Source organism: Schistocerca serialis, chromosome 2 (genome assembly GCF_023864345.2).
Source record: "Schistocerca serialis cubense isolate TAMUIC-IGC-003099 chromosome 2, iqSchSeri2.2, whole genome shotgun sequence".
Lineage (NCBI taxonomy): Eukaryota > Metazoa > Arthropoda > Insecta > Orthoptera > Acrididae > Schistocerca > Schistocerca serialis.
In genome coordinates this window covers 1,077,142,326-1,077,156,735 of record NC_064639.1, presented here as the reverse complement: position 1 = coordinate 1,077,156,735, position 14,410 = coordinate 1,077,142,326, and the positions used below count along the sequence as shown (strand labels likewise).

Below are 14,410 nucleotides of genomic sequence, written 5' to 3'. Positions count from 1 at the left end.
TCAGCAATACTCAAGTATAGGTCGAACGAGTGTTTTGTAAGCCACCTCCTTTGTTGATGGACTACATTTTCTAAGCACTCTCCCAATGAATCTCAACCTGGTACCCGCCTTACCAACAATTAATTTTATATGATCATTCCACTTCAAATCGTTCCGCACGCATACTCCCAGATATTTTACAGAAGTAACTGCTACCAGTGTTTGTTCCGCTATCATATAATCGTACAATAAAGGATCCTTCTATCTATGTATTCGCAATACATCACATTTGTCTATGTTAAGGGACAGTTGCCACTCCCTGCACCAAGTGCCTATCCGCTGCAGATCTTCCTGCATTTCGATACAATTTTCTAATGCTGCAACTTCTCTGTATACTACAGCATCATCCGCGAAAAGCCGCATGGAACTTCCGACAGTATCTACTAGGTCATTTATACATATTGTGAAAAGCAATGGTCCCATGACACTCCCCTGTGGCACGCCAGAGGTTACTTTAACGTCTGTAGACGGCTCTCCATTGATAACAACATGCTGTGTTCTGTTTGCTAAAAACTCTTCAATCCAGCATCACAGCTGGTGTGATATTCCGTAGGCTCTTACTTTGTTTATCAGGCGACAGTGCGGAACTGTATCGAACGCCTTCCGGAAGTCAAGAAAAATAGCATCTACCTGGGAGCCTGTATCTAATATTTTCTGGGTCTCAAGAACAAATAAAGCGAGTTGGGTCTCACACGATCGCTGTTTCCGGAATTGCGCTGTTAGTTTCATAGTACACCAAATAGCCAATAGATGATGCTGTCAGTTCATTTTTAACTTGGATGTGTTTTCGGAAGATGGCGTCAATTTTATTATTTTGAATACAAACCAACAGCGAAATTACTTTGCTAGGGTATACGGATTTTGTGTATCAAAAATTTACCGACATTGCTTTGCTCGTATCGACACCTTTAATTTATGTTCTTTGCTTGAAGAAACGAGTTTATTAAGTCTGCTTTGTGATTTGGGTGCCTACTCATTGCATTTGGTTTTCGTTTTGTTTACGAATAAAAATGCCTCGAAAACAGTCGAGTCTTCCTAAATATACCAGAACGGCTAAAAGACTGAGCACTGTGTGGTCTCACGAGAGCAATGAATAGCGTGAGGCGAGACTTGCAGCAACCTTCGGACAGCAGATTTCAACTCGCTGTCTGTAAACTCCTTCCGACAGCGAGGAGCGACTTAACTTAGATCTAGAGCGTTGTGCATCACCTCGCTCCTCAGAGAGGCTTAAAGGTACTTCTCTCCAACGTGACATCATAGAAGCGGAAATTTTGGTGGTAAGTCGTGCAGGCGAGTGTATTTTTATACCCCGAATCGTGCATATTCGTAACAATTCACCATTTCAGTCGAAAGTTACGCGATACCCAATGAGCTTAAGATATTCTGCAACTGTGAAGAAAGCACAAGGTCAGTGGCCTCTTGAAGCGGGCCGGTACCTCAGTGTCAGTTGATTTCTGTGTGGTCAGTTCTGCGTGGCTCTCTCGCGTATTAGTGAAACAAACAAGCTCGTCGTTCATGTCGTCAAGCAAACTACCTCAAATGTTGTGTACAAAGATTTATAAAGTGAAAATGAATTCCACGTGTACAAAGTCCTGGGCACAGCTATACATAAATACCTGGGCAACTCCTGGTTTCTCAGCTAGTTTCCAATAAAATGCTGAAGCTTGCGACAGGTGCCTCCATTGTTGTCACAGGGAATAAAAAGAAATTTAAAAAAAAGGTAACTGTCAAAAGTTTAAAATAGATTACAAAAACATTTGACACACGTCTGAACTGTGCTCGAAATTATGTACAGCAAATTGGGTTCGCCCGATTAGGAATCTAGAGTTCAGTTATTAACTTAGAATTTTAAAGAGCACCAGGCGGTATTTGTCTGGTAGATTATGAAGACTGTGCGATCTGCAATTGTGTGTCCTTGAAACGCTACTGATATGGAAAGCAAAGCGGTTAAATATTTATCGATAAAATTACAATGGGAACGCAACAAATCGTTAACTGTACCAGGTGAGACCACTGAGTGAAATTCGGTAACCTTTTCAACTGCTTTCTGATCGAAGGTTTCAATTTTCACCTTTTTAAATCAGGAAAAGTGTGCAAGCAATATTAATGACGCCAAGAGAAGTTACTTCTTGCGCCACGTGCATTCTCTTTCCTGATATCTAAATGATTCTATATTGAAAAATTTTTGCAATGGAAAAATTGTTGGAACGCTTTCACAATTTCGGGAACAGATCACAGAAATATCTGAAAACCGCACAACAGCAGACTACACGGTCTATATAATCCACCAGGCAAATGTCCTCTAGCACTCATTAAAATTCTAAGATTCTATGTTAAACACTGAACTTTAAATGCTCAATCGCCACTTCATCTGCTGAATATGATTTCGAGCATAATTGAAAGTGTCGTCAAATGTTTTTCTAATCTGTTTTGTTTCGTACACTTAGACTAGTCATTTCACAAAATATTTGATCATTTTTTTCAATGTTTTTCATTTTCAAATTCCGTTTGGAGAGCATGAAATACATTTTACAAAACTGGACCTCACGCTCGTCAATTCGGCTCTTGTTTGTCCGTTTTCAGCTCACTGTTTGGCCACGAAAATTCGCAAAGAAGTCAATTCTATGGAGTCTAGTTTACGTTCCACTCAGACATTTGTCAAGTTTCATGTCAGCGTTACGTGCTATTCGCAAACTAGCTACGGTAGGTGAACTTTTAGACGCTTCATTTATTTAACTACAAAAGGTCACTAAGTTTTTCTGAATTACCCTGACAACATTCAACAAATAATTTTTTTTTCTTGTGAAACTAGACCTCACATTTGGCGATTTGATACCCGTTTGTACATTTCCCACTCTTCGTTTGGCTAGGAAAATTCGGACAAATATTTCCCTAAAATCAATAATTATGTTTTGTCTTAATCAACCTGATTACTTCCAAGTAATTAAATCTTTCTTTGCAAAAGTAGTCCTCAGGCTAGTCAATCCGATACCTCATTTGTTTAATTAACACTCTTCGTTTGAGTACTAAAATCGTGTGATAGTTTGGGTGTCTTATTTCCGTTCTGCTGAAACATCCGGCCGAAAATTGCTGTCGCGGATAGCACGGAATTGTGTTTATTTATCAGCAGCAGCAGAGCCTGGAATCTTCCAGAGGAGCGCCAATGTGACTTATGCCTTGGAAGGCGAGTTGTCGGATCGCAGCAGCTTCCGGGCGCCGCAGGACCGAGTGACGTTAGGTGGCGGGAGGGGTTGGTGCCACCCTTGGAACTAAGGCTCCCGCCACCCTGCAAGCGTGAAGCGTCCGTCTATGCTTCCACACGGTGTCCAAAGTTTACGTGAAATATATTTTATCAACAAATATAGTGTTGAAACATCTCCTTAGAAAAATTATTGAATTACTGTGCTGATAAATCTCTTACATTATTTGATTTTCAAACAGCTGAGCAAAACTGAACGTACCTCAGACATTTCGCTCTTTACTTATTCTGATCATCACTAAACTGACACACAATATTTTTAGCGCAACGCAATCTGGCTTTCTATAATCCCTACAAAAGAATGGCCCTGACTAACAATAACCTCTACCTTTCACAAATCACTTACCTCACAAAATTTTCCTTACTCGAACTACTGCAATACGCGAGGGCCACTACTGCCAGCTAAGTAAAAGATTCAAACTACTAAAGGCACTAGCTACTGATAGGCATAGTCTGCAAATGAAAGATTTTGATAGAGAACAAACAATGTCCATACCTTAATAGTGTTCAAAAGTCATAACATATATATAGCAGTTCATGACATCCATTCTTACAAATGTACTGTTTCTGATGGACACACGTCCAGATCATCCGCTCTCAAAATTCCGGCATCTCACTTCCCCACATCCACCACTGCTGGCGGCTCACCTCCAACTGCGCGACGCTACGCGCTGTTAACAGCCAACAGCCCAACACTACAATAGCGTATATTACAACAATGCCACCCAGCCACAGACTGCACACAGCCCAGCCAGTGATTTTCATACAGAGTGCTACGAGGCGTTACCAATATAAAAACCTAAACAGCTTACTTACAGTGTTCCTGTGAGTACATCGGTAGATGCGTACCAGCAATCTCTTCACGCTTGACACCTTGGTTGTTACCATATAAAAATTGGTTCAATAGCGATTTGTTTTACCAGGTTTGACAGTTACCATTTTCTTCATTCTAATGAAAGTCAGATAATTTACAAATTGCCGATACCTATGGGGAATTGAAATATTCGAAAGAATGTTTAAACGAATGTATCGTGCTTCTCTGTATCTTGTATGATTGTATCATTACAAATAAATAAGTAAAACACATTGACCTCATGTCCTGCTGCCTGGAATGCGTGAGACTGGAATGCGTTCTGTAGGGAGAGCGTCAAGAGACCACCACACATTGCTCTACTTGTGAGAGCACACTCGCCTACCCTGAGCTGGACACCAGCATTTCACCATCCATCAGGACAACTTGTAACGTCCGAATCATCGCCTTCCATCTGTAAAATTTTAATTCCAAAACATTTGGACAGCTCCAGAGTTTCTCAGAGATTCTAGAGTCTCATTTCAGGCAGTGCCCATCTTTATAACGAATTTCTCTGTTTTACTAGTCTGTTGACTAAAAAACTAGTCATCAAAAAATTTCCTTTTGCTTTATTCTGAATCTTTTTTACCAGTGGTAGTGAAAATTAACACAAATAAAACAAAAGTATTGCCAATAGGAGGAAATAAGGAAATAAAAATTGTGCTGAATGGAGAAACACTAGAACCGGTGCAAAATTTTAAGTATCTTGGAAGCAGGATAGACACCGACTGGAAGTGCACCACAGAAATTGAAACAAGGATAGCAGCGGCAAAAGAGGCGTTTTATAAGAACGGGAGAATCTTCTGCAGCGGTCTGGACAGAGAACTCAGAAAGAGACTCATAAAATGTCTTGTATGGAGTGTTCGTCTATATGGCGCTGAAACATGGACTATGAGGAAAAAAGACAGAGAAAGGGTGGAGGCTTTTGAGATCTGGACATGGCGGAAGATGGAAAGAATAAGTTGGATGGACAGAGTAAAAAATGAAGAGGTACTGAGAAGAGTGGGAGAGAAAAGACAGTTACTAGATGTAATAAAGAGAAGAAAAAGAAATTGGATTGGGCATATATTAAGAAAGAATGACGGACTGATAAAAACAGTTTTAGAAGGTTATGTAGAAGGGAAAAGGAAGCGAGGAAGGAAGAGATTCCAGATACTGGATGACATGATGGACGGTACAACATACAGCAGCCTTAAGAAGGAAGCAATGGATTGCAGAAAATGGAGAGGCAAAGGACCTGCTAATATAGCAGATAACTGATGATGAGTGAATAATCCAAGAGAAATGCTGAGTTGCCTAAGGCGTTCCTCAGACAGATACTTCCAAGTGTTCAATCTTGTACTTACCACAAAATCTACACATCAAAAGCAGAACAAAATGGAACAAAATTCAATAGGAAGTGTACAGAAAATACTGGAGTGGCTATGGGAAGAAAGCGCAAGCCTTTCTGAAATAAGAATACCTCTTCCAAAATACAAAACTAAAAATTAATAAGTATAATAAATAACAATACTAACAATGACTACTGTTGTTATGTCTATTACTGTAGAAATGAAGTCATTATACACCATGAAAACATGTGTGGTTATTTTTATTCTTCTTCTACCAGTTTCCAATGTAGATTCTTACTAAGTGATTCATATAGAGTAATATAAAATTATCTGAATAAACATTTACCATTGTTTTGGAAACTTTAGTACAAAAACCAAAAGACAATACAATTACTTCCGCCCTAAGTAGCAAACGACAACGTTGAACGATCACCAGTATTCCAGATACCTGTTTCACGTGAGTTAACCTAACAGAGCAGAAGGTGAGAAATTGCTAAAGTGCCGCAGAATATGTGTTAGCTTAAAGAAGTTACCAGATTGCTAGATGTCACTGACACAGGTGGAACATCAGAAAGTCATGTCTTTATCTTTCTCATACTTACAAAATGTTTCCTCCTACATTAAGATATTTAAAACAATTTGTAGCAAGTGAAATGAGGGGAAATAGTGCTCTATTTTGGAACTGATTTCAGGTCGCCTATGCAATTTAAAGGTTGTGAAATGAAACTAATGGAAATCTGAAGCTTTGATTCTTTGCATAATGTATGCTTTAATTTTGCAAACTTTATGCACAACACTTGATATGTAGCGATTTCTGTTCGACTGATGGTAATTATAGGGCTACTGTACTAAAGACTAGAAATGTTTATTACCTGCTCTGCTTGTTTACGTTACGCTAGTAACATGCTGTCTATGAAGAGTTGTTCTAATCGTGACCCCTGACAGGTGCACGCAAACCTACGCGACGTGCGCCTGTCGCACAACCAGCTGGAGCTGCTGGAGACGGACACGTTCTGGGGACTGCCGCAGCTGCAGACGCTGGTGCTGACGGGGAACCAGCTGCGCGGCCTGGCCCAGGGAGCACTCCGCGCGCTGCCCTCGCTCGTCACGCTACTGCTCGCCGACAACCGGCTGGCCACCCTCGCTCCAGGGGCGCTCTCCAGGCTGCCGGTGCTCTCCAGGCTCGACCTCCAGAACAACCGTCTGCACGAACTCTCGCTCTCCGCATTCCTCAACGTCACCACGCCCGAGACGCCCATGGCACTCAATCTCTCCTACAATTCCATCACCGTGCTGCATCCTGCCTATTCGGAAATACACGTCCGCATCCTCGACCTGTCACACAATTTGCTTCCAGAGGTAAGAAGCCTAACACAAATTCTAGTGACTAACTTCTAATATGAGGGACTTTAGGCCTTAATACTCTCTGTACAACGAGGTAATAGTAAATCCCTAGTAAGAGTAATTTCAGGTGTGCCACAGGGGAGTGTGTTAGGACCGTTGCTATTCACAATATATATAAATGACCTTGTGGATAACATCGGAAGTTCACTGAGACTTTTTGTGGGTGATGCTGTAGTATATCGAGAGGTTGTAACAATGAATAATTGTACTGAAATGCAGGAGGATCTGCATCGAATTGACGCATGGTGCAGGGAACGGCAATTGAATCTCAATGTAGACAAGTGTAATGTGCTGCGAATACATAGAAAGAAAGATCCTTTATCATTTAGCTACAATATAGCAGGTCAACAACTGGAAGCAATTAATTCCATAAATTGCCTGGGAGTAGGCATTAGGAGTGATTTAAAATGTAATGACCATATAAAATTAATCGTTGGTAAAGCATATGCCAGACTGAGAAACGCAGGCGGAAAACAACGGAAGTAGGTTACAGTACACTTGTTCGCCCACTGCTTGAATACTGCTCACCGGTGTTGGATCCGTACCAGAGAGGGTTGCAGAAGAGATAGAGAAGATCCAACGGAGAGCAGGGCGCTTCGTTACAGGATCATTCAGTAATCGCGAAAGCGTTACGGAGATGATAGATAAACTCCAGTGGAAGACTCTGCAGGAGAGACGCTCATTTGCTCGGTACGGGCTTTTGTTAAAGTTTCGAGAACATACCTCCACCGAGGAGTCAAGCAGTATATTGCTCCCTCCTCCGTATATCTTACGAAGAGACCACGAGGATAAAATCAGAGAGATTAGAGCCGGAACAGAGGCATACCGACAATCTTTCTTTCCACGAACAATACCAGACTGGAATTGAAAGGAGAACCGATAGAGGTACTCAAGGTACCCTCCACCACACACCGTCAGATGGCTTGCGGAGTATGGATGTAGATTTAGATGTAATTAGAGAGGTAGAATGTATACCGTCATTAAAGGGTCTCAGGAGTTGCGCAATGGAAGGGGGGGGGTGTTAGGGGAGGGGGTGGGTGAACACAGTGTCTATTGCAGACGACAGAGTTAGTTTGGTCCAGCCTGGGGATGACTGGCCAGTGTTTCTTCTAAATAGGTTGTTCCTATCTAGATCTTCTTACTAACTTACACGCAAATGATTTCCCGACATTGTCAAATATTTTACAAGTAGCACTTGGCTAAGGGAAGTAAATGGCCAATGAATCGGACTGCATTACATTCACGAACTTGGCGACGGAAAGGCATGGATGTGTAAATTATTACCGACGAGCTACTTCGAGCTCACAAAATCGAAAAAAAAAAAAAAAAACGTTCAAATGTGTGTGAAATCTTATGGGACTTAACTGCTAAGGTCATCAGTCCCTAAGCTTACACACTACTTAACCTAAATCATCCTAAGGGCAAACACACACACATACACACACACACCTATGCCCCAGGGAGGACTCGAACCTCCACCGGCATCAGCCGTACAGTCCATGACTGCAGCGCCTGAGACCGCTCGGCTAAACACGCGCGGCACAAAATCTAATATCAGTTTCCACACTAGTAGTAAAATCCTACAGTCTTTTGAAAGAACTTCGCTATTTATTAGTGGTATAGGGATAGCGATAATTTTAACTTTGTCATGTGTCAAAACGAAGATTACAACTCTTGTTTATGCTCATTTAATATTGTAATAGAGTAAATGACTGAACCAGATATAAAAATAAACGTTTCCGAGTAAGTCTGAGGAGCAACAACTCGTGTAATTTTTTAATTGGTCTCTCACTCTACGTATTGCTGACTCTGAGTGTTAACATGTCTAAACTGAGCCCCAGATTGGACCTTGTGCACTGCTGCAAAAGCTCCGAAGACGGGTCAGGAGGAAAGTTTCAAGTGGAGGCTCACCTGAGACAAGAATTCGCAAGTACAACGGCCATGTCCGTTTCACATGAGCCTTCCCATCACTGGTTTGGATCTGAATGACGAGCCAATAATTTGAACTCGTCTTTAATGAAAGTCTAATGTCTTAAACACTGCCTGGTGTCAGCTGGTAATATTGCGTGAGGCCTAGAAACACAAGAGTTTATGGCACAATTACGTCTTCCGTATTCCATTCACATGTATAACAATAAAGATAATTCTTCGTCCATGTGGAACGTTTACTGGAATGGATAGAGCTGATTGAAAACTTAGTGAATCATTATGTGTATCTTCAATCACAACGAAAGGGTCACAGAAACGCTAAAAATTCTCCCACAGCAGATGCTACATTAAAGAGCTTATAGTCCCAAGAGTAAGAAAAACGATTATCTCATCTGTAACTCATCATGAAATGATCGAAGAGGTAGAAACGGAGAAATTACTATTATGTAGAAGCGAACAAAATGAATAGTTAAATTTTAAATATTTCAATAAATTAATGGCTGGTAGCTATTTAACAAGAACGTATTTTAGTGTAGAACGTAATTTACACTCAGTACGTCGTCTATTGACGAAACAGCCCTTAGAAAAGGTTTAAAAAGTTGTACAATCTCTTTAATATTAGATTTATTACGCAGCGCTAAAGGGCTATGCAAGGTAACTAACCACGACTTCTATGACTAAATAAATTTTCTGAAATGTGGTTGATTTTGTAATGCCACTGTATACAGATCAAGATGTATCAAGACAAAAACATTGTACACATGACCGACAGCAACACACAACATAATAAATTATAAGGGATTTGATCATTTGAATGAGGCCAAATTTGTGAATTACTGATGTTTAAATTACAGGTATGTAAGATTATTTATTCTGTGCAAGATGTGTGATAACACCTATTTAGGGAATTTATTTTGTAGTTTACTAATTATCCGTATTCCAACTATATATAAAGAGTGAATGAGGTTCCTCTGTGGGAAAGGATTACTCCTGCAGGCACTTACTCGTATTACTATACTTTCAGTGGTAAATCTCGTGATAGTATTTATACTGGCAAAATATCATTCTCTGCAGTATTAAACAAGAGATCAATAACTCTATTCACACCTCTACGGAATTTTAAGAGGTCCCAATTCCACAAAAGTAATCACGCACAGTTACAGAAAGGTAACATTCCGTAATGAAGGAAAAATACGCCTGATAACAGATAACACTTCTTAGCTAGATGTGCCTAGCATTAAATGATATACTAATGACTCGAAAGTTGATCTGTTCTTGGGTTCACTCGGCATATTTTACAGTCAACAACTCCCTGGACACGAGCTCAAGAGCCGAGCCCCTTTAGTCATGGAGCTCTATAAACACAATTGCAGTGATATCACCCACACAATATACTCTGGCTGTACGATTAATTTCTGCTCCTAATAGAACATTAAAGAGCTCGAGTGACTATTAGCAACACAACCTTCACGAAAGGACTGCTGTTAACTGACAAGTTAAAAATAAGCATTGATTTAGAAGTGGAATAAAAAATAACCTCTGCTAAAATGGTTCACTTAGAACGGTACTATTTGCCTGTATCCCGCAAGATGCATCTGTTATCAACAGATTTTGCTTTTAGCAGAAAATTAGTCGCAATAGTTATTATTAAAATTTGGAAAGGTGTAAGGTAGAAAGTTAGAATTTAGGTAATTGTTTGTGTCAAGGTGTTCAGCACATAGGTTTCCTCCCTTTGTGTGAAAGTATTTTCCATTTATTCTTATAGGAACCATTCACCAATTATAAGACCCAAGGAAAAGATAAATCAATAGAGAGATCCGCACTGAAACTCCTACGCAGAGCTTGGTTAAAGTGGCTGAACTCATATTCGGAAGAATCTGGTGGTACAAGTGAACTCCCTAGAAGTTCATCTAAGATGCGGAACCTATTCACTGTCATCACTTCTGTCTCTATGCTGTTCATTTTTCGAACACAACCTACGACCACCTTAGAGGTAGAAGTGATGACGCTCTCTGCAGGACCTGACCATCATTTTGCAGGACAATGCTCAAGCACGTACAGTGCAAGCTTTTACTGATTTGTTTGACAGATGGAGTTTCTAAGTGCTATACAACCTATTGCACTCCCATGACTTAAGCCCTCGTGAGTTCAATTCGATTTCTAAACTGAAGGAAACACTTCACGGTATTCGCTTCAGAACCGCTACAAATGAGTCGCGCAATAGACCGCGCTGCTCGAACTGTCAACACAAGTGGCACTGACAAGAGTATCCTACGACTTTCACATCGCTGGCAACAGGTTATACACAATACTGGTGACTACTTTGAATGTCAGTAAAACTTTGAAACACGTTTGTATTTTGTACGAGCTGTAAATAAATAGCTGCCACCATAAAAAATCGAGCCCTCGTGTATTACCCGTCTTTGCCTTTACCTTACACCTACTTTTCTCGGGATTTCGAACATCTAGCAACTTTTACGTTGTCGAACACTTTTTCCAGGTCGACATATCCTAAGAACTGGCCTTGATTTTTCTGCAGTATGGCTTCCATTATCAACCTCAACGTCAGAAATGAAATGCCCCTCTGGTGCCTTTACCTTTCCTAAAGCCCAACTGTTCGTCATTTAACACATTCTCAGTTTTCTTCTCCATTGTTCTGTATATTATTCCTGTTAGTAAACTGGATGTATAAGCTGTTACGCTGATTGTACTATAATTCTCGCGTTTGTCGGCTCTTACAATTTTGGAAATTGTGATGACGATGTTTTCTCGAAGGTTTGGTGGTATATCGCCAGGCTCATACATTCCAAACGCCAATTTGGATATTTCTTTTGTTTCCACTTCCCCTAGTGATTTAAAAAATTATGATGAAATGTCGTCTATCGTTTCAACCTTATTCGATCTTTAAGTTCCAAAGCTCTTTTAAATTTTGATTCTAATTCTACATCTCCTATCTCTTCCCAATGGACTCCTGTTTCTTTTTCTTTCATGCCACCACGCCAGTCGTCTCTCTCACACAGGCCTCTTCCCACCCATCTGCTCTGTCTTCTGCATTTAACAGCGGAATTTCCATTACGCTGTTAATGATACCACACTTGCTTTTAATTTCACTGAAGCTTATATTGACTTTTCTGTATGCTGAATCAATCATTTCGACACTGATTTGCTTTTCAATATATTCACATTTCTCATGTAGCAATTTCGCCTTAGCTTCCATCCACTGCTAGTTTATTTAATTCCTAAGTGGCTTGTAACTCCGTATTGCTGAATTTCTCCGAACATTTTTGTACTTCCGTCTTTCGTCGATCAACTGAAGTAGTTCTTCTGTTACCCATGGCTTCTTCGTCTTACCCTCCTTGTACCTAAGTTTTTCTCTCCAACTTCCGTAATGGCACTTTTGAGGGAAGTCTATTCCTTTTAACCCGGACTGCATTCACTATCGCAGTATCTATAACCTCAGAGAACTTGAAGCCTGTCTCTTCATTCCTTAGTACTTCCCTAGCCCATTTCTTTGCCCACTAATTCTTTGTAACTAGTCTCTTAAACTTCATCCTACTCTTCATCACTACCAAAGGTGTGATCTGAGTCGGTATCTGCCCCAGGGTAAGCATTACAGTCTGACATCTGATTTCGTAACTTTTGCTTGACCATGATATAATCTAACTGAAATCTTCTCGTATCTGCCGACCTTTACAAAGTATAGCTCCTCCTTTGTAATCCTTGGACAAGATATTGGCTATTACTACCTGAAATTTATTGTAGAACTGAATTAGTCTTTCTCGTCTCTCATTTCTACTACCAAGTCCATATTCTCCCGTAATTCTTTCTTCTGATCCCTCCCCACAACCGCATTCCAGTCCCTTTTTATTTGCCTTTACGTACTGAATGACCCATTCAGTATCCTCACGTACTTTCTGTATCTCTTCATCTTCTGCAACGTCGGCAGGTGTACCTGAACTATTGTTGTCAGTGTTGGTTTGCTGTCGATTCTGATAAGAACCACCCGATCATTGAACTGTTCATAGTAAATCACTCTCTCTTCTACTTTCCTACTCATAACGAAACTTACTCCCGTTATACTATTCTCTGCTGCTGTCGAATTTATCAGATACTCTCCCGACCACAAATCGACTAGTTCCACTTCACCTGAGTATGGACATGGAAAACAATCATGACTGATTGCATGAAACAATTAACTCATGCAGCAAACGATGGCTGCATTTACTTTGATGTCTGTGATGTGAGTTATCGCACTAATAGAACTAAACCTACTGCTTACCCGGGACAAAAAAGATGGACGTATTATTACTCACGAAACCCATGTGTGGATCAGACACGGAAAATATTTGGCGCTAGTACTGTATGGTAACCCTGGTTGTCATGGACTTACTGGGGAGCAGCCAAACAAAGTAAATACATCAACAAGCACAAATATGTATCGGTTACCGTGTTTAGTATGGGGTGGAAGCTCCAGGTAGCCGATAAACAGCTTATCCATAGGCTGCTCTTCCTGACTGAAATGCAGGCTACACCTGCGGCTATTAGAGTTACTTTTATCTTTTCTGAATTATTGGCACTGGCTGACTAACTTTCTGACATCAACATCCTAACTCAATCACGATAAATACTGACGGTTTTCAAGTACCCAGATGTTTCCCACACAGAGATTAGTGAATGTGTTAAATACCACTGGAACGGATTTCTGTGGAAGACAAAAGTTCACCTTCCCATCATAGCGGTTACAGTAACACTAGAGGCCATTACTGATGCAATATCGCAGTACTTGTTGCCCGTCCATAGGCTGTTACTTTGCGTTACTTAATTGAGCATATTCATCGTGCGAAATTCTAACTGCTGAGTGGAAAATCCTGACTGTCTTTTCGGGTCAAGCCTGTTTATCCATGTCCAGCCGAAATAGTTCATGACCAGTGTGGAACTTAAATTTCTCGAGCCCAAACAAGATAGCCAAGGCCTCCAGGTCACACGCAAAGTAATTAACTTCGGTGGCTGTTAAGCACCTCAAAGCACAGGCAACCGGCTTCCACTCACGATCTCACCCTTACAGTAACACAACTGCTATGCCTGAATTAGAGGCAACAGTCTGCTAGATCAACTCGCGGTCGAAATCAGGAACAGATGGGACTGGAGCACTAACAGGGACAATTTTCAAGAGTTCGAATACAGATACTGGATGTTGGTTCGCTGAAATTTTTCGTCGTTTGGGCGCGACTGATTCACAAAGGTGGTGAGTTGGGCAAAATTAGCGATAAAGTTCCGAAAAAAATTCATCATGCACTCAAATCCAGCAACGCGCTTCTTCTCTTTAGGCGGAGTTAACAGATAGGTAGCTTAGTTGCCATCCTGAGTGTTCCTGATCCCGTAAGTCTACAAAGGGACACGGTGAGTCCCAGAAACGAAATCTGCCAGTGGCCCAAATTTGCCTCCGAAGATTACAAAAATGTTCAAATGTGTGTGAAATCTAATGGGACTCAACTGCTAAGGTCATCAGTCCCTAAGCTTACACTCTACTTATCCTAAATTATCCCAAGGACAAACACACACACCCATGCCCGAGGGAGGACTCGAACTTACGAAGAT

General features: G+C 40.8%; 1 protein-coding gene across 1 annotated transcript in view; it reads left to right on the top strand.

Annotated features, from left to right (window-relative positions):
* LOC126456632 (chaoptin-like) overlaps nucleotides 1-14,410 on the top strand; it is a 157,166-nt gene that overhangs the window by 95,977 nt on the left and 46,779 nt on the right. Inside the window, exon 6 of the mRNA XM_050092376.1 lies at nucleotides 6,425-6,838. Coding sequence (XP_049948333.1) covers nucleotides 6,425-6,838 — 414 coding nt within the window. The remainder of the gene's footprint in view (nucleotides 1-6,424; nucleotides 6,839-14,410) is intronic.